At 51.8% G+C, this 22646-nt stretch overlaps 1 protein-coding gene across 2 annotated transcripts in view; it reads right to left on the bottom strand.

Annotated features, from left to right (window-relative positions):
• Positions 1-22646, bottom strand: part of DUSP8 (dual specificity phosphatase 8) — an 89649-nt gene that overhangs the window by 56693 nt on the left and 10310 nt on the right. For both annotated transcript variants that reach the window (XM_074997828.1, XM_074997830.1), the window contains exon 2: positions 12274-12677. In XM_074997828.1, coding sequence (XP_074853929.1) covers positions 12274-12504 — 231 coding nt within the window. In that variant the 5' untranslated portion in view covers positions 12505-12677. The remainder of the gene's footprint in view (positions 1-12273; positions 12678-22646) is intronic.

The raw sequence follows: 22646 nt of genomic DNA, 5'->3' as shown, positions 1-22646 counted from the left end.
GGCATCCAGAGCCGGGGCCACTGCTCCCCTGCTCAAAGGCACAAAGGGATCAAGGACAAGAGACAGGTCTCTTAGAAGGGGGGAAAACCTGAATATTTGGTGAATTTTGGTGTGACCCTTCACAGCTTGCCTGGCTGTCAAGATAGTTGCTTTGGACACCCCAGTTTATCTGTAATTGTGTTGCAGTGATCCAGGAGTTCACATTTCTGACTGGGTTTGTGAAATCTAAATCTAGAGCTTCTCACTAGGTCAGTGCGTCTGCCAACCTCAGGGCAGGCTGTCAAAACTAGGGTGCTCTTGGTCACAACCCACCCCAGACAAGGTGACAATTTGAACCCCAGACATCATAGCATTATTAACCTCCTAGCTTGGCCCAGGGAAGTCAGGGCAGAACAATGGAAAAGGTAAGAAGACTGCATGAATGGGAGAAAAAGGACCAGGGGCTTTCAAGCTGAGATGTTGGAAGTTACTTGAACTGTAATTAAAAGTAACGGGAAATGGGCCCCTTAGGAGGTCTGACCTCTCAGGAGGTCCCTTGTATGTTTAATAAGCTAAGAAACTATTGTGAATATAGGTTCAGAGTTTCATACTACAGGGGCAAATCCTCAGCTGGCATAGATTGGAATAGCTCCAATGATTTCAAGGGAACTACATGGCTTTACACCAGCAAAGGATCTGGATCAGGATTTTTTTTTTAAAGTTATCTGCCTCCCTTTGGCAGCACTGTTTAATAACCCAAACCCAAATACAGCCCAAGCGCGGTAGAGCCTCTCACTGGCCTGCAACAGCAGCATCCTCCAAATCCAAAACCTTAGAAATGGTTTGAAGGGAGAACTTCCCGCCTCAGTAATACTACTACAGACACTTCGGGCCTGCCCTGACTAACAGCTGCAGGTTCCAGTTATACTGTTACTGAGGTGGGAAGTTCTCCTTTCACAAACTTGTCTCAGGCCAGTGAAAGGCTCAGCTGAACTTGGGCGGTATTTGGATTTGGGTCATTAAACAGCGCTGCCAAAGGAACGTAGTTGCCAGTGTTTTCTACAGCGTCTCTCATCTGAGCTGCTCAAGGCATTGAAAAGATGCTAACTGAGTCTCTCAACATCCAGCTCAGCTAAGACAGTGTTGTCCCATTTCACAGATGTGAAAACTGAGGCAGAGAGAGGCAAAGTGGTTTCTAAATGTCATGCTGCAAATAGAGGGCAAAGACAGGCATTAAAACCTCAGGCACCCACCTCAGACTCACAGGCTGCCCACTTTCCTGGACAGTCAACTGTCTAGTAAAGCCAGCAGTGAAGGAAGGGAATGATGGTGTTGTAGTCACATTGAACTGGGACTCAAGAGATGTGGGCTCAGTTCAGCCTCAACTCAGTCACAGCCTCGGTATGACTCTGGCCAAACATCTTAACCCCCCTCGGTCTTGGTTTCCCCCACTGTAAAATGGGGCGAACAACTCTTTTGTCTTGTCTATTTAGACTGTAAGAATGGGGAGTGACTGTTTCTTGCTCAATGACTGCACAGCACCTAGCACAACAGGGCCATGACATCAGCTGAGCACCTCAAGCTGCTACCGTAACAACGTTACAAGCCATGCTAGTGTAATCTTCTTTTGAGATCCTGGTCAACTCCCAGTGCTCAATGATGCAGGGAGGAGGAACAAAACACAGGGTGGGTGGTTGGTGACAGACAAAACCACTGCATGGCTGCTTGGCTCTGTGCCCATTTCCTAATGCCCGTGCCCCCCACCCCCCAACCCAGACAGACACTACACGTCCCTCTACTCCCAAGGCAGTCAATAGCCTTGATCTTGTCCGGAGCCCATTATCAGGCCACACCGCCGCATCAGAATGTTCCAAAAGGTTCCTGTCTAACAAGCTGGGGACCTCCCACCACAGGCCAGATACCTCACCCTCGCAGACCAGGGTGTCTGCTCAAGTGCAGAGAGCCCCCAGGGGAGATACCTGCTCGCCAGGCAAATTATCTCGCAATAGGATTTAGTGTTTCTCCGCACCGGGAAGCTTTGTTTTGCCCATTGCTGAAGGGTTGCTGGGCAACAGCAGACAAATGTGACACAGTTTACATCTTATGAAAATTATAAGCTTTCAGGCAATATCAATGCCAAACAAGCCCTGGCCTTGCATGGCCTAGCTGCGATAAACACACACTGCTTTTGCCAGGGGAAAGCTCGAAAACAGGCTAGCAGGAAGGCCAGCTTTCTTAAATGCATTAAAAATAAATAAATAAATAAATAAATAAATAAATAAATCTTTTTTCCATTGGAACCACCAACCAGGGACAAATTCACCCCAAACTGGTGCCCTGTAGGAACAGAGGACAGACAGTTCAGGCTTGTCTTGACCATCAGCAGCAGGTTCTATTAAGCAGGTCTCACTGCTGCCTTAATTACCCAACTCAACGGGGCTTTGCACCTTTATAAAACTGCAGGGACATTGGTCCACATCAGCACATCTTCTGTCCCCAGTGCCCAAGACTGCCGCAGTGGGCAAAGGGACACAGCTGGATTGATATATAAAGCCGGGTCATGCTACTGGAATTGTAACACCTCTCATACCACTGCAGTGAAGAAGCTCATAAGGCAGGCAGAGTCTTCCCCAGCACAACTAAAAGGAATAATACAAAGATGGAACCTTTGTGCAAGCATACAGTGGGCCAGAGGGTGGGAATCGCTGGACTCCTGGCTGCGGAGACTGGTAGAAGTGAGATGAAAAAGTCCTGGGGAGTTACCTTGGCCATGCCTAGCCTTGCCAGCATGAGTGCTGTCTACAGTAGAACAGGCTGCTGACACTCTGTGTTTGTCTACATCATCTTTGGGCCTACCCACGCTGAAGGGAAAGTTCATAGAGGAGCCAGGGGTTGAAACCAAGAGCAGTGTCTACATGGATGCTATGTGAGCAAGCACAAACCTGGAGGAAATGCTACAAGGGTCAAAGAGGAGGTGATTCCTACTAACACACTCTCCAGAGAAAGCTGCATCTGCCGGGGAGGTGACCCAGTGCTGCAGAGGTGTCAGCGAGCTCGGAGGGCTATCTAACCATTTCATGCTAAATGATAAACCTTTGGAAGAGCAAGGTGTATCCCATCCTCATCCTGACAGCCCAAAGTCACAGCGCAAATGGAAGGATGCTCTGCCTGCAGGACTCATCACCATGGCCATCCACTGCCAGAATGCATCCCATCTGACACTGCCAAAGGGGCTGAGTCACAAAACCACAAGCTGTCCTCTAGTGCCTTAAGGACTCACCATTTTATTTATTAGGTCCTGGGTCTTACCCCTGAAAGCTCGTGACCTAATAAATAAAATGGTGAGTCTTTAAGGTGCTAGAGGACTGCTTGTTTCTTTGCGAAGGGGTTGAGTGCTCACACCCCAGGCTTCCCACAGTAATTCAGGATGTACGAGGGCCAGTGCCAGCTTGCAAACCAGATCAGTGATCTCTAACCTTCCCACATCCCTCCAACTGCTGATACTCACAGGCACGTCTTTGGGCCTAGATGTCATTAGCCGATACCAGAGACGGTGTCTTGTACTAGGCACCATTCATGGCAACGAATGTGTGATCACCCCTGGACACCTGTCCCCTAGTAGCCAAGCTAGCTCAGTAGCTCAGACAGAGCAATCTACAGCCTTCCTCACCACACCTTGGCTCCAGATGAAGGTCAGCCCCTTTCAGAGAGGAAGAACCAGTGTTACCTGTAAACCAAGCGTTTGTGCGGCCACTGAGGTGAGATTCCAACACCTCCCAGCCGATGAGCAGAGCGCCCTCAGCTAGGCTGTGTGTTTCTATTGGTGGTGCACATTTGCACATGCCTCCATGCACATAAAATTTAATTCCACACATGAATGGGAAAGATTAGAGGGACCATTGGGAGGAACCTACTTCTCTGTCTCTCGAGACTGCCTGAGGAACCCCAGGCAATGGAGACTCCCCACAGTTTGGGAGACATTTGCTACAACTGGCCGTTTTAATGCAGTTCCACACATTACAGGCAGCCACACTGATGGCCCCAGATGCAGAAGGGTTCAATTATGGGCCCACCAGTCAGACAGGCTAGGGAGACCGGGAATTTACTCTTGCTACACCATTAATACGAGCCATGTCTGTTCAGATCCTGACTAAACAGCAACCCCTGTCCTCAGGAGCAGGAGGCTGTGCTGCTGTGTACGGGAGGGGGCCCCAGCAGGACACCACTGGACTGGGCATTCAGGATCACATGGCTGCTGTACTGTATCTACCGGGGACACAGACAGACTTTTAAGTGATCCGGGCTGGGACCTTCTCAGGGAACCAGAGTGGATGGAAATTTGCAATCACATGCCGGCTTATGAAACCTTCAAGAGGGGAAAAAAAAAAAAAATGCACCCACCCCCTCCAAGCACCCTCCTTTCTAAGCATGACTCACAAGGGCTCCTGCTCGGAGGAGTCCACCTGCCTTTTCACTCCAGCTTGGAGCAAACACTTTAGGTCAGCGTTCAGGTGCACCTCTGCAGAGGACAGAGCTGTGGGGGCTCTGCCTCCCACTCCCACCCCCAGACAGTCTCATGCTCAAGCCCCTTTTCCTCAGCACAAAGGCTCAGGTGCTGCTCCTCGTCAAACAGTTCACTGCAATACAACTGAACCCCCTTCCCACTTGCTGGTGCAAAGGGCGGGGCCTCTGGTGGGGTCTTTCCCTCGGGGCTGTTCTGCCTGGCTTGGGAGAGATCTCTCAACCAGCTCACGGGACGCTGATCAGTGCTTTGGGTGTGGGGGAGAGAATAAAGCCTTTGGAAGTCATCTGGGGACACGCTTCTTTAAGGATTTTTATTTAAACCAGCAATAATCTGGCTGGCTGGCTGAAGAGGGAGGGGGAATTGCTCTTCACAAGCATAATAAGAGGATAAGAATTAGTCCTGCCAGTGCCTGGACAGGGGTCAGACCCCCAGCGCTGGGCGCACAATGGGGTACTGCAGCACTCCATGAGAAATCTTCACATCCCTCCTCTTCCTGTGTTGAGAACTCTCATCTGAGGGGATGAATGGTTTAGAGGTTGAGGCACCAGCATAAGACTTGGGGGACCTGGGGAACCATTTACTGCTCTGCCACAGACTCCCTGCCTGACCCTGAGCAAGTCGATTATTCACTCTGTGTCTTATTTCCCCAGAGGTCATGGGGAACAGCATCTCCCTACCCCTCTGGAGTGTCGCGAGAACAAATGCATTAAAATGGAAAGATCACACACTGCACTCAGAGCCTATGTGGATAGAGGCCAAATTAATCAGACAAGAGCCTGTCTGTTTTATCCCCACCCTCTTTAAAAAAAAAAAAAAAAAAGCCTGAAAACAACACTTTCAGGGGTGAGTTTGGTTTTCACTGCTCTCAGCACCCGAGTAGAAGGTTGATCCTTTTTCAGACTGAGGTGCATGGATTCTTGCAACTGTTTTGGGCACAACCTTGCCAGCTCTCACAAGCTACCCGGAGGGAGGTCAGACCACTGCGTACAGAGCAGAGCTCCACCAAATGCTCAGGTGTAACTGGTGCTTCCCTGCAAGTCATTTCTGAGCTGGTGCCACCACTTATGGCTGGGGGCAAGGGAGGCTCCAGATTTCAGATAAAACGGAGTATGTAAAGAATCATCAAAGCCACAATGCGAACCAGAGCACAGCAGACCTAAATGCCCCTGGCAGTTTCAGTTGGGACAGCTCCTAACCCAAGCAACTACATTTTCATTGATTTAGATTACAGAATGACACTGGACGAGGGCTTCAGACCTGTGCACTCTTCTGCCATTGGCCTGCTTGGGGATCTTGGACAAGCTGCTTCAATTCTCCCTGCCTTGTTTTTCCCTCTTCTATAAAATGGGGATAACAATATTCATCCCTGTTGTGAAGTGCTTGGAGCTGCAGATGAAGAGGGCTACATGAAAGCTAGGTATTATCCAAACACGTTTGATACCTGGAAAAATACTTCAAAAGAGTAACTCATTGTACCAAAGTAAACAGCAGTGCCGCCTCAGTTCACAAGGTGCAGGCAGTGCAAACAAAAGAATAATCCCCGCCTTCCCTTTATGCATCACCCCTAACACAATAGTGACTTCCTCAGAAGCCCTTCAAAAAAGATGGCAACATTACGCAAGAGCAACCATTGTTTAACTGCTACTGCAGCTCCACACCAGAGGCAGCTGCCTTTCAGAACTGGGTTGCAGATGGAGCCGGCTGTAAAATGCTACATATTTCCTGTGAAAAATTCCAAAAACAAATCACATTTTCATCACCCCACTCCCAGGAAAAAATTAGCACAAATTCCCCTTAAAAATTAAATTTTTGTTGCTGAAAAACTGTAAATGTTCAACATTTTGGTAACCTTCTAGCTTAGAGAAATGACCATTTCTTTTTCCACCAGAAAACATTTCCATTCCCAATTTTGCAACCAGCTCTGGGAGCAGAGCTGGATATTGACTAACAGGCCATGAGTTCTGCAGGTCTTTGATACTTCTCCTATTTCCTCGACAAAAGAATCCTGCCCTGCTGGTGGGCCCGCTGAGCACATGGGGTTAGGAGCCTATGGTTTAGATATGGTCTTTCTTTTTTGCATTCACTCCAGCAGGCCAAGATAACCATACGCACATTTCAGTACAAGTCCTGGAAAAAGCCATTTTAACTGTCCAGTGCCTACTGTCCAATCAAGGCATCCTTTGCCTGACATTTTCACAAGAAAAGCCAGGTGCCAGCATTACTCATCCATGGGAATCACCCAAAGCAGAGAATCTGAATGGGTTTGTACAGTGGGGTGGGGAGGAGAAGGAAATGTTCCGGGTGCTAAGATAAAAGGGCCAAGACCATTAGCCTTCTTACCACAGGAGCAAGGAAGGGAAAGAAAGCAGGCGTGGGGAGAGCAGAATGGGGACAGCCGGGCAGAGAACCTAAAGCTGGAGGGTGATCAGGTGTTTGAATTGCAGGAAAACTGGTGGCCCAGAGGTGGAAGGGGGTACCTGACCCCCTCCACCAGCAGCCATGTCTACCTCAGAGAGAGGAGGCAGGTGGATTCCACAGCGAACTTGCCCTATAGTAGATGGGGAGTCTGAACTGGCAGGGCCTCCCCCTACTGCCCAGTGCCAGCACCAACCAGGGACCCAGAGGGGCAGTGCAGCCTGCGAGCGCAAGGCAGCGCTGGAGGTGGTGTGTGCGTGTGGGACATTCCTGCCCCCAGGCCCAGAAAAGCACAGGGGAAAATTGGTGCCTTCGTCTCTCCAGCTTCCAACTCTGTCAGCAGGAAACCGGCGAGGAAGGCGGGAGGCTTGTCAGGAAGAATAATGGGGTAGGACAATCAAGCCTATGATGTCACCCTTCCTGCCATCTGCTAGTCAGCAGAAGCTTTGCTAGCCCCGGCCCCCTCCCTCATCAAATACAAACACACCGGATCACATGAGCGTGAGCCACTCAGCGGGTGCCCCCCCTTCCAGGGACCAGAGGTGATGGGGTGTGAGGGGCAGGACGTATCAAACACTCTGGTGCTGATATTGTTCAAAGTACCAGGGACAGTGTGACATAGTGGGGTGGGGGGAACCCACCAGCAGCCTCTTCCTGAATCCATTCACCCGGGTGCCTTGCAACAGACACTGATGGGGGGGGCAGGGAAACTGGCATGAACAGAGATGCAGAGGGAGCACATTGTGCAGTACCTGAACTAGCCACCAAGAGGAGCTGCGTGCCACCAGCCCGGTGGCTAGTGTGATTCTGGGGCTGAAAACAAGGGGCAAGAGAGAGCAGGTGTAGAGCCCTTTTCAAATCAGGCCTGACCCTATGCAAATCCTTGGCTGTCAACATAGCCTGGGGTCACATAGCACACGTCTCTCTGTAAGGGATAACCCGCCAGCGGAGGCGCTTGGAATTCCCATCTCCCAGAGCACAGGATCTAGGGGCTGAGTTTGACCCATTAGACAAGACCCGGAACAGAGAGCTGAACTTTGAGATCAGAGCCTCCACCCCTTCCTTAGCCCCACTCATAGGCCGATACCAGCCACTGCATTTCAACTCCCATGTCTTCAGATTCAGGAGCGGTCAGCTTTCCTAGCAGGCTAGGCCACTGGGTCAACCCCAATCCCTGGCTATCATGGGCAAGCCTCTCTCACACGTCTGATCAGGATCATGCCCAGCTCCATCTTAAAACTACTTAGGCTGTTTACCCCCTTGCAGGTGACTTGGAGAAATCTCGGTTGCAGCCCTCACGTTCTGTGTGAACACGTTCACAGACCAGTCCTATGCAAAGCCTCCCCAGGGAAACCCAGTGAGTTATAAACCTGACATCAGACCCACCACCACTCCAGGAATTCTAGCTCCGAGGGAAGTGCTGAGCCCTTTGGATCATAAGCCACCACAGGAACAGTGAGCACACGTTCTGCTCTGGAAGGGAAATTGAGGCCTTTGCCTCTTTGGAGTGGGCTGGTCCCATGCTCTGTTCACTCTCCTGAAGGGAGCAGTGGCTGGATTTTCTCCATGAGCGCTGAGTGCTCAGCAGCCCCTATTGCTCTCTGAGAGAGGTTAGGGGCCAAGGTCTCTGGAGAATGGGTCCTATGTGTAGAATGCTTTTCCTTGGGGGCAAGAGGAAGGGCACATATGGCTCCTGTTCTCTTTTTTGACTTCTAATTTGCAGCCACGCTCAAAGACCCCCTCCCAGTTCCTGTCCCGCCCTCCCTCCCTCACCCCAGCTGGTTTCTGAGCTGCCTGACAAATGCTCTGTCCTCAACTCATATCTCAGCTGCACAAGCCCCCAGCCCTTCCCACCCCACCCTTCCAGTGCCACCCACTGAAACTCCAAGCAGCCCTGATGGAGAAGAACAAAGAGGGACGCTGGCTGCTCCTCACCACAGCCCTGCTCTGAGAAGCCAGGAGCCTTCATCCTTAGCCCTAAAGGAGGAATCATTTCCTCTTCTGCCCCCTCTGGAAACAGGCACTAAAGTGCTTTCTTCCTCCAAGGGGCCTCTTATTAAGTACCACTAATACCATAAGGCACCCCACTCCTCTTGCGGTGCAATGAACCACCAGCTGGAATATGCAGCACCTCCCCAATGCCTGAACTGACCACCACCACTGAGGCACCCAGTTAAAAAGGCAGTGAGCAGCACAGAAGTTCAGGGGTTTGGGAGTTTTTTGGGGGGCACGGGAGGGATGAATTTTAGATTTAAAGGATCTAAATTATGCTCTTTAAGGGACATCTGCAGGCTATAGGGCCCGATCCTGTTCCTACTGAAATCAACGGCAAGCAGCATGTTGACTGAAACTGCTGGGAGCAAAGTGCATTCTTGACTCACCAGTGACTGCAGCGAGGCTGTTCCCATCAACAAAGGAGGTGCGGGTTCAGGGGACTGAGCACAGGACTTGGAATCAAGAAACCCCCTGCCACATCCTCTGCTGCTGCACCTGTAGAGCTTTACACCCAGTTTACACCAGCAGAGGATCCGGCTAGTGGAATGTGAGCCCTAGCTCTGACTGAGACCATTGGCTTCCTGGGGCAAGTGGCTTAACTTCCCGAGGGTGTCTGGAGAACTAATGCCCCCAATCTGGAGGTGCAGCACGCTAGCGGGTATTCATAAAGGTCCACTCGGAAGTACAGGGGAAGAATGTTAGCACCTGGCCTTGAAAGCACCAGGAAAACGTCAGCCTTAAAGGAGGTAAGAGGAGAAGCTAAACCAATGAGAGCATCTCCTCTCCCAGTGCTGCAGCGTCATTACTGGGAATTGATAATTCTGTCCCTGATTGCCCTCTAATTACCCACTAGGAGGTCTCCTGCACTATCCTTTGAAGCAGCCACTGCCAGAGATTAACTATTGGGTTAGATGCATCACTGGTGCGAGCTGGATATCAATAAAGGGTCATGCCTGCCTGCACCAGTGTGAAGCTATGGTGCGATCAGTAAGGTGTCTGCTGGGGGTGGGAAGAGAGGAGCAATAGGAGAGTGCCAGCCCAGCTCCCTTCTGGCTCCTGCTGCGGGGATTTTCCTCCACCTGGCTACAGAGATGCTGTGCTCCTGAAGCGCAGCCGCTCTACGGGCAGAACATGCTGGATACTCACTAAATTAATCGTTTAGGCTCTTCCCCTCCTAACGCTCGTCCCCACACCCAGGCAACACATCAGTGCTGCATTGCTTCTTCTGCACGTGACCATGGCCACTGCAGAGGTAACCCCAGTCGAGGGGAGGGTGGGAACACCTCTCTCTTTCCCGGTTTGTAAAGCCTGCTTATTCTGCTTTATGCGCCCACGGGCTTGCGTACAGCTAAATCCATGCAGGAGGAATTCTCTGCAATCCCTCCAATCCCCCAGCCTGAAGCATCACTAAAGCAGATTGGAGGCAATTCCACCCCCACCCTGCAGTGCAAACCTCCTTGATCCTGGCAGGGTGATGTCACTGGCAACCAATCAGGAAGCCCGTGTGCACGCGTGCATGGAGAGGGAGTGTAAGGACGCCACAGATGGCTCCAGCTGGGCCTAGCATTTGATTAATCGCCTGAATTACCTTCATTTTGCCATGCAATAAGCGGGGGAGTTGGGGGGTGAACAGGAAAATCAGAAGCAACTGCAGGGAGCGAGCCACAAAAGGGAGAGGCCTCGAGAGAGCGCTTACTGTTCAACGGCCCAGCATACACCTGGGTCCATGCAAAGCAAGGGGCGGGAGCAGCCCCAGAGAGAGGGGGAGAGAACAGCAGATACGCCAAGGGCTGAACAGTCACTGCTGCTGCTGCTAAGGTGTCCTGTGCCCTCTGTGAGGGCAGGTTTCCAGCTGCAGGTTAGTTTAAGCCAATGCCAGTACCACCCTGCAGAACGATGCACCCCCATGGGCCGTGTGGCATGTAGTCCTCCAGGAGCTGTTCCAGTGAGAGTGCTGCCTGCCAGCCTGCCTGCCTGCCTGCCAGGGAGATGCCAGGCCAGCTGGTTCCAGGCCGACCCCATGAAGCACAGGCCAGGCAAGGAGCAGCCGGGAGAAACCACATACCTCAGGAAGGGGTCCAGGCACCCACTTTAGAAAGGGGTATGGGGTAAACAGGCAGTGAATGGGGCCCAATTGGTTTGGCTCTTCCCAAGCTCCAGAACACCCCATGGGTGCAAGGGGGGAAGGCCAGCACTGAGCCAGCCCCAGGGGCAGGTGCGCTGCTGCCCCTTAGCCACACAGCATGGCACACAGAAGGAGGAGAAGACTGGCATGGCCCTGCCCCCTCTAGCCCTTCCTCCCCTGCAGTTTGCACACACTTAGTGCTCCCTCATTGACAGGAATCCCACTTGAAAGGATTATCCACCCCTTAACCCCTGGACTCCCAGAGGGACAGCAGCGAGCAGGTGGCTTGTGCACAGCTGCGCCTGCAGGGGTGGTTCCACCAGGCGATGAGCGGAGAGAAACGAACGGCCCCGGGAGGCGTTTGCACCAGGCAGTGCGCTGGAAACCAGTGCCGTGCGACGAAGAGTTTACAAAAGGCAAGTGCAGCAGCCAGCTGACCGGCTGCAGGGCAGCCAGGAGAGGAACAGAGGTACCATACGCCACTGTTCCTCAGCCTACTGGCACAGCCCATGCTGGGCAGAGGGGGAGCCGGGGAGGTAGGACTTGCTCCTGACACCCTCCGGGCACCAGAGCCACATTAATCAAGGCTGGCCTGAACCACACAGCTGGGGGCCATCAGAGCCTAACAGGCTCTGGGGCTCAGCCCAAGGGCAGTGGGAGGGATGGGGGAGTAGAGACAGAGGTAGCAAAGAAAAAGCAATGCCACTGGACAGGAGCCCCAGAGCCTGCTAAGCTCTGATGGCCCCCAGCTGTGTGGTTCAGTCCAGCCTTGATTAAGGCTGGCCCTGGAAAAGGGGGAAGGAGGAGATTTTAGTGGGGATGAAGCACTAGCTACAAGAGGGACTGGTTTGTCAATGCAGTGCTCCCTGCTTGCGGCTGGCACGCCTGCGAGTCTCTCCTGTGGCTGCCTCAGGCAAAAGGCCGTACAGCAATATGAAAAGGAAGCTTCCTTTAACCTCTCACCATGCCTCCCTGCCACACCAATAAGCAATAACTCCGTAGGTCATGGGAACAGCGGGGCTGGGGAGTCCCTCTGCCCTGCCTCTGTGACAAAGCAGGGCCAGAGGGCATTGGCTGGGTTCCACTCATGGGAAGGAGAAGCACAAGAGTGAGCAAGCAGCAGACATTTCCATCCTGCGGCTCCACGTGCTGCCTGGAGCCCTCTCAGACCAGGCCCCCCATCTGCTAGGCAGGAGGCCCAAGTGGAAAGACAGGCAAGGGCCAGATTAAGTACCTTCATCTTGGAGGCTGGTTGGATGAGCTCCATGATACAGACTTTGTCCTGCTGAAGCCGCCTCTTGACCAGCTTGGAGCAGCAGATGTTGACGGAGCTGAGGACGTGCCAGGAGTTATACTCCACGAAGGAGCGGCTGTCAATGACCAAGGTGCCCTCGGCCCCATTCCTCAGGAGGCTGGCCAGCTTCTTAGCATCCATCACTTTGCACGGGAGTCTGTCCCCAGCCATAACGGACCCGTCCCCTCCGCAGTGACGGGCAGGAAGGGAGGGAAGGCCAGGGGCAGGGAAGCCAGCACAGATCTCCCTGAGGAGATGGGGCAGGATGCAGTGTGAGCAAGGCAGCACCTGTCCTGATCTTGCCACGCTGCTAGAGCCCAGGATTCCAAGTCATCGTACCGAACCTGTTGAGAAACGAGGAAGGGGAAACCCAGAGTCAGATGCTATGACAGCACAGGCAGCCCTGGGAACTCACCTGAAAACAAGTCAGTCTCAGCCACATGGGGCAGCTGCAGAATCCAGTGAGGTTAGTCATGATTTACACCAGAGCAGCCCAGGAGAAAACCTGGCTCAGACTGTGGCATTGTCTAGAGGGAATGTCAAGGTACATTAACCCATTAACAGATTAGCCAGCTGGGCACGAGCTGAAAATGGAGACAACAGGATGCAGCCAAGCGTGCTAGTATGCTAAGCCTCCGCAACAGCCACTGCACCCCCTCGCAACATGAGCGTATCCCTCCTCAGGGCCCCTTCCCTCTTATAACCCTCCCATCACCACACAACAAAAGCTTCTCTGCCAACCCCTCACTCACTCACTCTCACACACACACACACACACACACACACACACACCCACCCTGCTTCCTCCATCACTCCTCTCCTCCCCACAGCTCCAGAAACCCATGGAGGTATGGAAGGGGGCAGCTCAAAGGAGCAGAGTGCAGCATGAGAGAGGTTTTGTTAAGCACTATGACCATAGTCTTTCCGCTCTCTGGATCATTGCTGGCCTGGAGGCCTCTGCAGCAGGTCCCCGACTCTGCCAGGGGCAGTTCACTGAAGCACGCTAACAGAGGCAGGATGGGGTGATGGGCAGCAACCCCAGGGCCCCGACCACTGGGAGATGAACAAGCAAGTTGGAACATGGTTCCCCAAACTGGGGGGTGCAAGGCAACCCAGCCCCCCACATCATCCCCCCCAATGAAGAAAGATCCAGCCTTTGCTTCTGGCTCTCAGGCCCTGCCATTTTACATAGGCGACCCGGCGCAGCTGCTATAAAAACAGGCAGGGGGCAAAGACCCACGTGGAGCTAGCTGCCTCCTGCAAAGGTGAGTGAGTGTGGGTTGGGGGGGAGGAAGATGGGGTAAGAGCAGGGGGCTAGTGGTGCCTGGCTTTGTGAGAGGGGAGGGGCTCGGGTGGCTGACTTGCAGGGCTTGGGCGGCTCATGGGTGGGAGGCTGGTCCCAGCAGCATGGGGCTCGGGCTGGTGGCTGACTGGCAGTACACGGCTTGGGTGGCTTGGGCTGGCAGGGGGCTGGCTGGCTGGCTTCAGCAGCATGGGGCTCAGGTGGCTCTGGCTGGTGGGTGTCCAGCTCTAGGGGCTGGCATGGGGCTCAGGCAGCTGGCCAGCTGGGGCTGCAACAGGCACCCGCAAGGGGCCAAGAAAAACTGTTTGTGTTTCTTTTTAAGTTTAAATAATATTTTTGCATCAAGTTTGTGTGTCTACTTTAAATTACAAATTGAATTTTTTGTTAAAAGGTGTGTGGGGTGACGGTAAAGACGGGGGGGTGGGCATGAGGATTTCTCAAAAATCAAAAGGGAGGCATAATGCCAAAAAGTTTGGGATCCCCTGAGTTAGAGGAACACTGACTGGTAAAGCTCATCTCAGGATCCCCTTGTCCACACCCTGTAGCTGGCGGCAAGGCAGTGCTGGATTCACAGCAAGGGAAGTCCTTTCTGCCAAGGAAATGAAGCTGTTCACACCAGCAGCCTAACTTTCCTCAGCAGCCCCCCCTGCAGTGACCAACCAGGGAGCAGCATGAGCAGGCTGTGCATTCCCTGAGCCCTAGGTTTGGAAGAAGCAGTATCCCAACATTTAAGATCAAGGGGGTCTGAAGCCAGCACTTGTGGCAAAGTGTTTGGTGATCTGGGGTGCCTTTGGTGGCTGTTTTCAGAGGGTGGGCACTCAAAAGCTGAAAAATAAGGCCTTTTTGGGGTCTAAACTCTATGCATCCATAGATCACTAACAGCTTCTGAAAATATGGGACCCTGGAGAAAGTGCAGTACGGAGCCCAGAACGCAGCACCTGGGGGCATTCTGCTCATGTCTGCAGACTGTCTGCCTGGCAGGCAAAGGGGAACCGTTATCGTGTGGCACAGGCTCCCCTCTTCTGTTTTAAAACCACATGTCACTATACAAGACACAAGGAGAATCATTCAGACACAGTCCCTGGTTCTTGCAGTGCAGACCACATTGTATAGCACACCAACATGGTAGCCCAACTGGTCTGCTGGGAGAAGTCTACACCCCTTTTAGAGGGATCCGTTTGGGCAACAGCAAGATGCCCATTGACTTCCTTAGAGCCAGGATTTGTCACAAAGTAGGAGGTATCTCAGCCACTCAGAGCATGCTGGTCCTTCTCAGTCTTCTCCATATTCTGATACCCTCCTAGGTAGACAGGTTTGTTACATGCTGGAAATCCATGGAGTATCCAATTATTTGCATTTTCTCCACCTACAGCATTACTGCCATAAAAGAGCCTTTCAAATGACACAACCGGTACCTGAACGCAAAGAAAGAAGTATGTGGACTTCCAACATGAGTCCCAGTGGCCAAATGGTTAACCTGATAGTCATTTTAACTGTAAACCAGCAGTGATGTCAACTGCCCCTTAAAGCCAAGAGCTGGGTAATCGCTGTTCTGCTGCTGCTATTTCAACCTTTGCTGTTTGTACCATGTTACAGTAAACTCTTTCATACCTGGCATCCTATTATCCAAAACTCTCAAATAACCAGCATTTTAACCATCAGTCAATTTTAGTTACGTTTTTCCACAAGCACAGTCTAGTGAAAGTAAATCCAAATAAATATGGAAAATACAGTCTAAGTTTATGGAGTACAGTGCTACTGTTGTTGGTAAATAAAGTACTCTGCATACATTTTTGTTTCTTCATAGCTAACCTTGTTTTTCGTTAACGCTAAGCATTGCTAGGGATACCTCACAATTATCCAGAATATTTGAATATCTGGTAACCCCCCAGTCCCAGGGCAGCTGGATGTGAAAGTTTACTGTATCATCCAGCGATCAAGGTCTCATCACGCTAGGTTCTCCACCAAATACAAGTGACGAGAGACCACCTCAACCCCCAAGAGAGTCTTCCAATGCAGCAGATGGGGCAAAAGGGGAAAGCTCAATATCACAACCCTTTGTCTTAAGAAGGCCCTTCTTAACGGGCGAGTGAAAAATCCCTCTTTTCCAAAAAAAAAAAAAAAGAGAGTGATTCTAGGGAATAGAGGGGACCCCCAGGATGAAGTAAATCCTCAGAATGGGCATTTGATCAGCATCTAAAGGCTCCTGTCAGCTCTGCTGATGAGCAGCCGCACAATAATAAATCCCCCTCTGCAGGACACAGAATGAGCCACAGCCCAAAACGTTAGGATCCAGACCCCCCAAGCCTCCCATGCCAAGATTCGTACTCCCAGCCTCAGAACACAATAGAAAGTATACACCAAAAAACCCCAGCAGCCACGCACAACCCTTGCCCCCTATTGCCATAATAAATTTAGCTTAATAGTCCCGCAGGAAATGACCATTATGGCTCCCTTACAGCCCAGAAAACATTTCAAAGCTTTGTGCAATCACAGTGCCTGTCCCCTCTACAGGCCTGCCCTACTGTGCACTTGTATCGCTTTGTATCTCAGTGCATGGCTTCCAGTTAGAGCTGGTCTGCCCCTTCTAGGGTCAGCTCAATCCCGCCCCACCAGTGCCATTCTCTCCTCTCTCTCTCTCTCTCTCTCTCACACACACACACACACACACACACTTCTCGCTCTGCTCTGGCAGGCTTCAGCAATTGAAACAGTTCTAATTAAGGGGCGGGTGATGGGGTGGGGAGAAGGCAGGCTGCTGCTGTGATATGACACACCTCATTATGTAGTAGCAGCCTCGCCAGAGACCCCCCACTGCATGTGGGCTACAGAGCCAAGGCAATCAAAAAGGATGCAAATTAGCCGGCTTTTGCCATGTCCCTGCTCCACTCGGGAATGCAAGCGTCCAGCTCCCCTCCTGATTCCTCAAACGCCAGCCAAGAAAAAATATTAATTGCAATAGACAGACGAAGAGGTGGAGATAACATTCAGACTGAGGGGTGGAACAGTGATCCAAAAGAGACGGGAGAGCAGGGACAAAGATAGCTTAATATCCAGGGGAGCCACTGCCCAGACTGCAAACAATGGGTAACTCTGAGGGGTTTCAAACAGTCAGAGAGGCCAGGTGAAGAGGATACCCTTCTATCTCCTTGCCATGCAAAGCAACGCCCCCTTGTTTTTTTCCCGAGGAAGAGGGTTTTACCCTCGAAAGCTCATAACCCAACAAACACGTTAGTCTCTAAGGTGCCACTGGGATGCTTGCTCCCTTCAGAAGAGATGGTGCATGTTAAATTCTGACAGTCGAGCAAGCACTTACGGGGCAAAGCCAGAGGTGATGGGGAGGACGACTCACTAACCCCCACTGCTGCTGAGATGATTTTGCTGTTCACAGGTGGTGCTCTGCCCTCATTCTACCTCTTCTCAAATGAAGGCTGCAGCAGCTCAGACCAGACACCCCTCTGTCCCCCACCTACAAGGCTGTTTATTCTATGCCGGCACAATCCCTGACCTCTTCTTCCCAGAGCTACCGCTTGTTTCTGCGGGAACATCAGACTAATTTCCAGTTGCAGAATCTTTACTGATGGGGATACAGAACCCAGAAAAAGGTGCGTCTCTACAATAAGGTCTCCCTCCCTCACCTTTCCAGCATTGCTGCCACCTGGTGCAGCGGTATGGAAGGCAAGCAGTAGTGCTAGCACAGACATAGGCTGTTGGCACTAGTCTCTGCACTGTTAACACCTAGGAACCGTAGTCAGCAAGGCGCTGAAAACACCAGGAACAAAGCTCCTGCCCCAGCATCAGCCAGGAAGCAGCATCAGCAGTCAGTGCTTTTACCACTATGCTGTGCAGCAACACTCAGCGCACGGAGAAGTGGTAGCAAAAACACCTCCGGCTTCTATTCTCTGCTACTGTTCTCAACCTTGCTAAGCCAGTGGAGCTAGAGTAGGGACAGCAATGGAAGGACATTGTCAGGGAAGTATGCAGGGGAGGCTAGTGTAGGCAAGACTCACATCACTGGTAGGCCTTGCAGGATGGGCAGCTACAAGAGAAATGTTTTTACTTCTAGACTAAAGCTACCTGGTTCACAGCAGGGATGGGGAACCTATGGCTCGCACACCACATTCGGTCTGCAGCTTGCCTTGATCTGGACTATGAGGCTCAGGGCCTCCCCCCTACAGCAGGGAGAGCTGGCAATAGCACCCCAGCCACATGGGGGTGCGTGCGCGCATGCGCACGGACACCCAGGCTTGGCAGCCCTACCTGGCTGGGGCACCAGCTTGCCCCACTGTGGTGGATGGGGAGCCCTGAGCTTCATGGGCCGGATCAAGGCAAGCCACAGGCTGCACCCAGCCTGAAGACCCTGCCTGGCAGGGGGAGGAAGTGGCCCTGTGCTGGCTTGCAGGCTCCACCCCAACCACTTCCACTGGCTGGGAACTGCAGTCAATGGGAGTAGTGTGGCTGCAGCTGGAGAGGAAACAGACAAATGTCTCTTTTTCCCCCCCTGCTGCTTGTCAGGTGGGGGCAATATCTGTGAGGGCTTCTTTTTCCTCCTTCCCACTCGGGAGCCAGGTCAGCTATAATTTTTTTTAGCTTCTCTTGTGTGCACCAACTGATTTTTCTGTGGGTCAGTGGCCCCTGCCCCAAAAAGGGGTTCCCCACCCCTGGTCTACAGGCACTGAAAGACACAGAGTCAACACCCTGCAGTGCCGCACTTCACAGTCTCTTAAGGCACAAAGTAAACTGGGATGATACCAGGCGAGGAGAAATAAGGAAAGTGTCACCATCTTTCTTGACAGCTGGGTCACAGTGAAGAAGCAGGCATGGCTAGTGGATGCTGAACAAGGTCTAGGAAGGTCTCCCATTACCTCATCACCATGGCAGGAGACCACAAACTCCAAATGAGGGCAAAAGGTTAACTGGGAACCTAAACTGGAGTTTCAGAAACAAAGCTGTGTCCCTCTCCTCAGTTTATTAAAGCTGCCTTAATCTTCTTGAGCATTCCTGAAGAACAATACCAGAATCCTTTAATCCCACCTCTCCCTGAAGTGCCTGTAAGGAGGAGCTGGACCGGGGGCGTAGCTGCATGGGGACAGCAAAGCAAGAGGCACTGTGCTACTGCTCAGGGACAGCAAAACAGCGTAACATGTGCATGATGCTCCCCCACACCCATAGTGGGACAGATACATCTCTGGCGTGTAACAGCCCTGAACTATGCATCAGTGGAATAGCAGCACGGGAGTCAGCACTAGAAGTTTAACTACACCCGCACACGGCAGTGCATGCTGACTAGTGTGTGGCCTTCAAAAGCAGCGTGAAGTGGGGGCCAGAAATTTCCATGTAATATCTCAGAAACGCTCAGCTCCAAGGGCCTGAATCATGCTGTCCTGAGCTTCAGGTGCACAAATGGCTGCATTCTGTGGAAAAAAAGTGGAGAATCAAGGCTTAGGATTTTTGGCTGCCTATTACCTTACCTTAAAGCTGAGGGCTCAGACTGCTATGTTTTCCCCCTGCTGGTGCAGGACCCCTGCATACACCTTTCTCAGATGTTTTTTGGGGGGGGGGGGGAAGCACCCAGCCTGGAAGCTGTGGGAAATTCTGAGGAACACCAGAGAAGGTGGAACTCAGCCTTCAGACTGTGGAGCTGGGTGAGGATCTCCAGCCAACAAGCAACCACCTGTCCTCACACTTCTCCCCCCACAGCATGTCCCCAAGGAGGGCCAATGCATGGGCAGGTGTTTGGTATTAGCAGCACCCAGGTCCTTTCAGACAGCTGGCCCCTGCCCCGATAACCAAATCAGAGTATCACTTCCCCACAATTGGAGTAATCAACATCTCATGCACGCGTGCATAGAATAAAGCTCAGCATCCCTTCAAGGCATGCACTTGCACCGTTACATGGCTTCTCTAAGGTTCAGCACTCACTGCCCCGATACACACCTGTTTTGGCAGACTAGGAAAGCATAGAGGAAGTTCTGGAGAAGAACAATGCCTGAATTCATTCCCATGCTGTTGCAGAGACAAAGCTCAGCCTCTCAGGCCCATCCTATCCTGCACTTTAGGTGCATAATTGCAACAATGAGCAATTACAGCAGCACGCGCACACAGACAAAACCCCCACTGGGTATAGGAATGTCCTGGCCACTTCCACTTCTGCCCACCAATACCTCCCCACCTGCTGGCTGCCTCAGAACACTCCTTGTTCCAGGCCTCCTCTGGAGACATGTGCAGGAAGGGTGCTGAGCCAGCTTCTGCAGGAGGTCTTGCACCAGCGCCTGTTAATGAGAGGACCTCCGCAGACAAGCTGAGGTAGCAACCATTCACCAAGCCCAAGCAGCTGGTTTCAGTTCACCCCCTTGCTAGCAGTTGTGCCACCTCAATGGCTCTTCCCTTCAGTACATAGGTCTAACTCAGGAAGTGCCCTTCTTGCCACCTTTGGCAAGTCAAATGCACTACAACAAGTAGCCGGTTCAACCCTGTTCATGCTCCACTCTGCACCTGGTCCTTCTGTCTCCATCCATTCCTGCTCCCTACCTGGTGCCTTCTGCTTCCCTTTGTAATTCCCATAAGTCCTAAATACAGGTGAAGAAGCCAGGGCTCAGGGAAAGGGACAACTTTTCAGTCCAACAGGAGGTTAACAAATGGCTGGAGTTTCTCCCCCTATTTTCTCTTCTCCATTCCCAGCTGATAGCAAGCACAGGGGCCATCCACAGAAAGGGCTCATCCGTGTGCTGCTTTCTACCGGAGATCTCCCGTGCTGAAGACCCATACTGAAATGCCAGAGACTGTTGACAACCACCACTCTGACCATACTCGCATCAGAGTAAAACTCACGTGGACTTCTAAAGGGGCAGGATCAAGCCTTCATGTTGGACATGGCTTTAAAGTGGTCAGCTCCAACAGAGACAGCAACACCAGGTCACCCCAGCATGGATGTAACACTTCAGAGAATACCGAAGTATATACTAGCAGGGACAGTCCTGCACTGGATATACCAGACAGAAATCGAGCGATGGAGTTAATAGTTTTCCTCACCCAAGATGGCGAGTGCATGTCTGGACACATGGAAGCAAAGGGGCCAGGAGAAATACTCCCCCTAGCTCTTTTCATGAGCCCCCTCAAAGTGCTTTACAATGTGAGGAAAGTATCTGTATCCCTCTTGGGAAAACAGAAGCATGGAGAGCTCAAGCGATTTGCCTATCACACAAGAGCAGAACTCAGGTCTTGTCACCCTCAGCCCCACCCCCTGCCTGCTCACTGGGCCACACAGCCTCTCAAGGTGTGCACAGGGCAGGTGTTGACAGACCTTGTCAGGAATTCTTGTCTCAGCCGTCAGGAAGGGCAGGAGATTATCTGCCGGAAGGATTGCTGAGAAAGGAACCGTCAGCTTATGGCCTGAAACATTGGCAGAAGCATTTAAGAGCTCTCCAGGTGCTTATTAAGATGTAAATTCTGGCACCACTGCCAAGATTATCCCCCACCCAAATCCCTCCTAGTACTTAGGCACTTAGCAACCCCCTCCCCACCAACTCACACTATCTGAGGGATCCCTAAATCATGGGACTGTTGCTAATTATTAGTATTTTACAGCAGCAATCAGAGACATGGGGCTCATTAACAAGTTGGCACCTCTGGTTTCCACAGCAACCATGTAGCTGCCAGGCAACAGCTGTGCCTCAAGCCCTATGGAGACATTAACTGGGTTTCTCTGCAGCATAGGCACCTCCAGTCCTAACAATCTGCTTGGGTGCGGGTGGAGGGAGGGAGGGAGGGAGGGAGGGCAGAGAAATGCCCTGACTGGGATTTGAACTCACAGAGAGGACGACAGGCTGCACCCCCACCTTTGTCACAAACCAGCCTATGTCCTTTGTCCATCTGCTACCAATGCTAACAACATACACGGCAGGTTAAATGGCAGCTGCAGCTACCTAGAAAGACCCCTAAGTGCATAGCAAGGATGGGGCAGGTTGGACTCTGGTGTGGTGAAGGGAGGAGGCAGCATTAAGTGCCACTGCTATGATGGCCCTGGGAGATTTGTCAGCAGTCACTTGGGATGCCCTTCACAAATGGATTCAGCATCACTTCAGGGAATCCCCCCTCATAAGAGGAGAGTTATTTTAGTTAATACACCACCGGTGAAGATGCTCCTTAGAGGAACCTTGAAACACTGCAAAGATCTGTCAGCTCAGGCACAGAAATCTGCTTACTCACCTTTCTCCTGAAGGGGCTAATGAGAACAAATGGCCATTAAAAACCTCCAATGATATCTTAATTTCAATACAACAAAATGACTTGTCTCAAGGTTGTCTAAGTAAGGGATCCCTCAAGAAACAATCAAACAGAAGCAGGACTGCAGAGAATTGCCTTTCACCTCAAGAATTGGGATAACTACAGGAGAACAAATCCACACAATGAGATATGTAAGTGTTACAGTGGAGCCTACAGACCTCACTTTACAAATACACAGCAAGAGCTTACAATCAAAGTCGGTCAGAGAAGTGGCAGGGTGGGGGGCGTAAAGCAACCAGCCCAAGGACACACAGCATACTGGAGAGAGATCTGGGCAAGTTATGCAAGTTAGCTGGAGCCGGGGAACGGGCCACACTGCAGTATTTGTCCTGTGCATTGAGAGAAACAAAAGCAATTCATATGTATACTTTGTCACTTCTACTATATTGGGTCCCCACTGTTTGATACTTGACAAGCTTCCTGACTCTTCTATGGCTACTAACCTGCTACCAGAGGAGCTAATTTCAGGGTTCTTCCTGGGGGCGGGGGCAGGTCTCAGTGCCTTGATCACCACTTCCCAATGGGAGTGGTTTGATGTACCGTGGTGGGGCTGGTCTGTGTCTCTGTGGTCTAGGGCCCTGGACAAGTTTTCAGTCTCCTGGTAAAAGAACAGCCCAACATTCTGTTCCAAAGAATATTCCCCACCACAGTGACATATTAGTGATATAATGACACACAGGGCCGAGCTCCAACAGTCAAAGATGGAAGCTCTCCAGGGCTGGAT

Source organism: Carettochelys insculpta, chromosome 6, assembly GCF_033958435.1.
Source record: "Carettochelys insculpta isolate YL-2023 chromosome 6, ASM3395843v1, whole genome shotgun sequence".
NCBI lineage: Eukaryota > Metazoa > Chordata > Testudines > Carettochelyidae > Carettochelys > Carettochelys insculpta.
The sequence above is the reverse complement of the archived record's forward strand: the minus strand, read 5'-3'. Positions and strand labels throughout refer to the sequence as shown.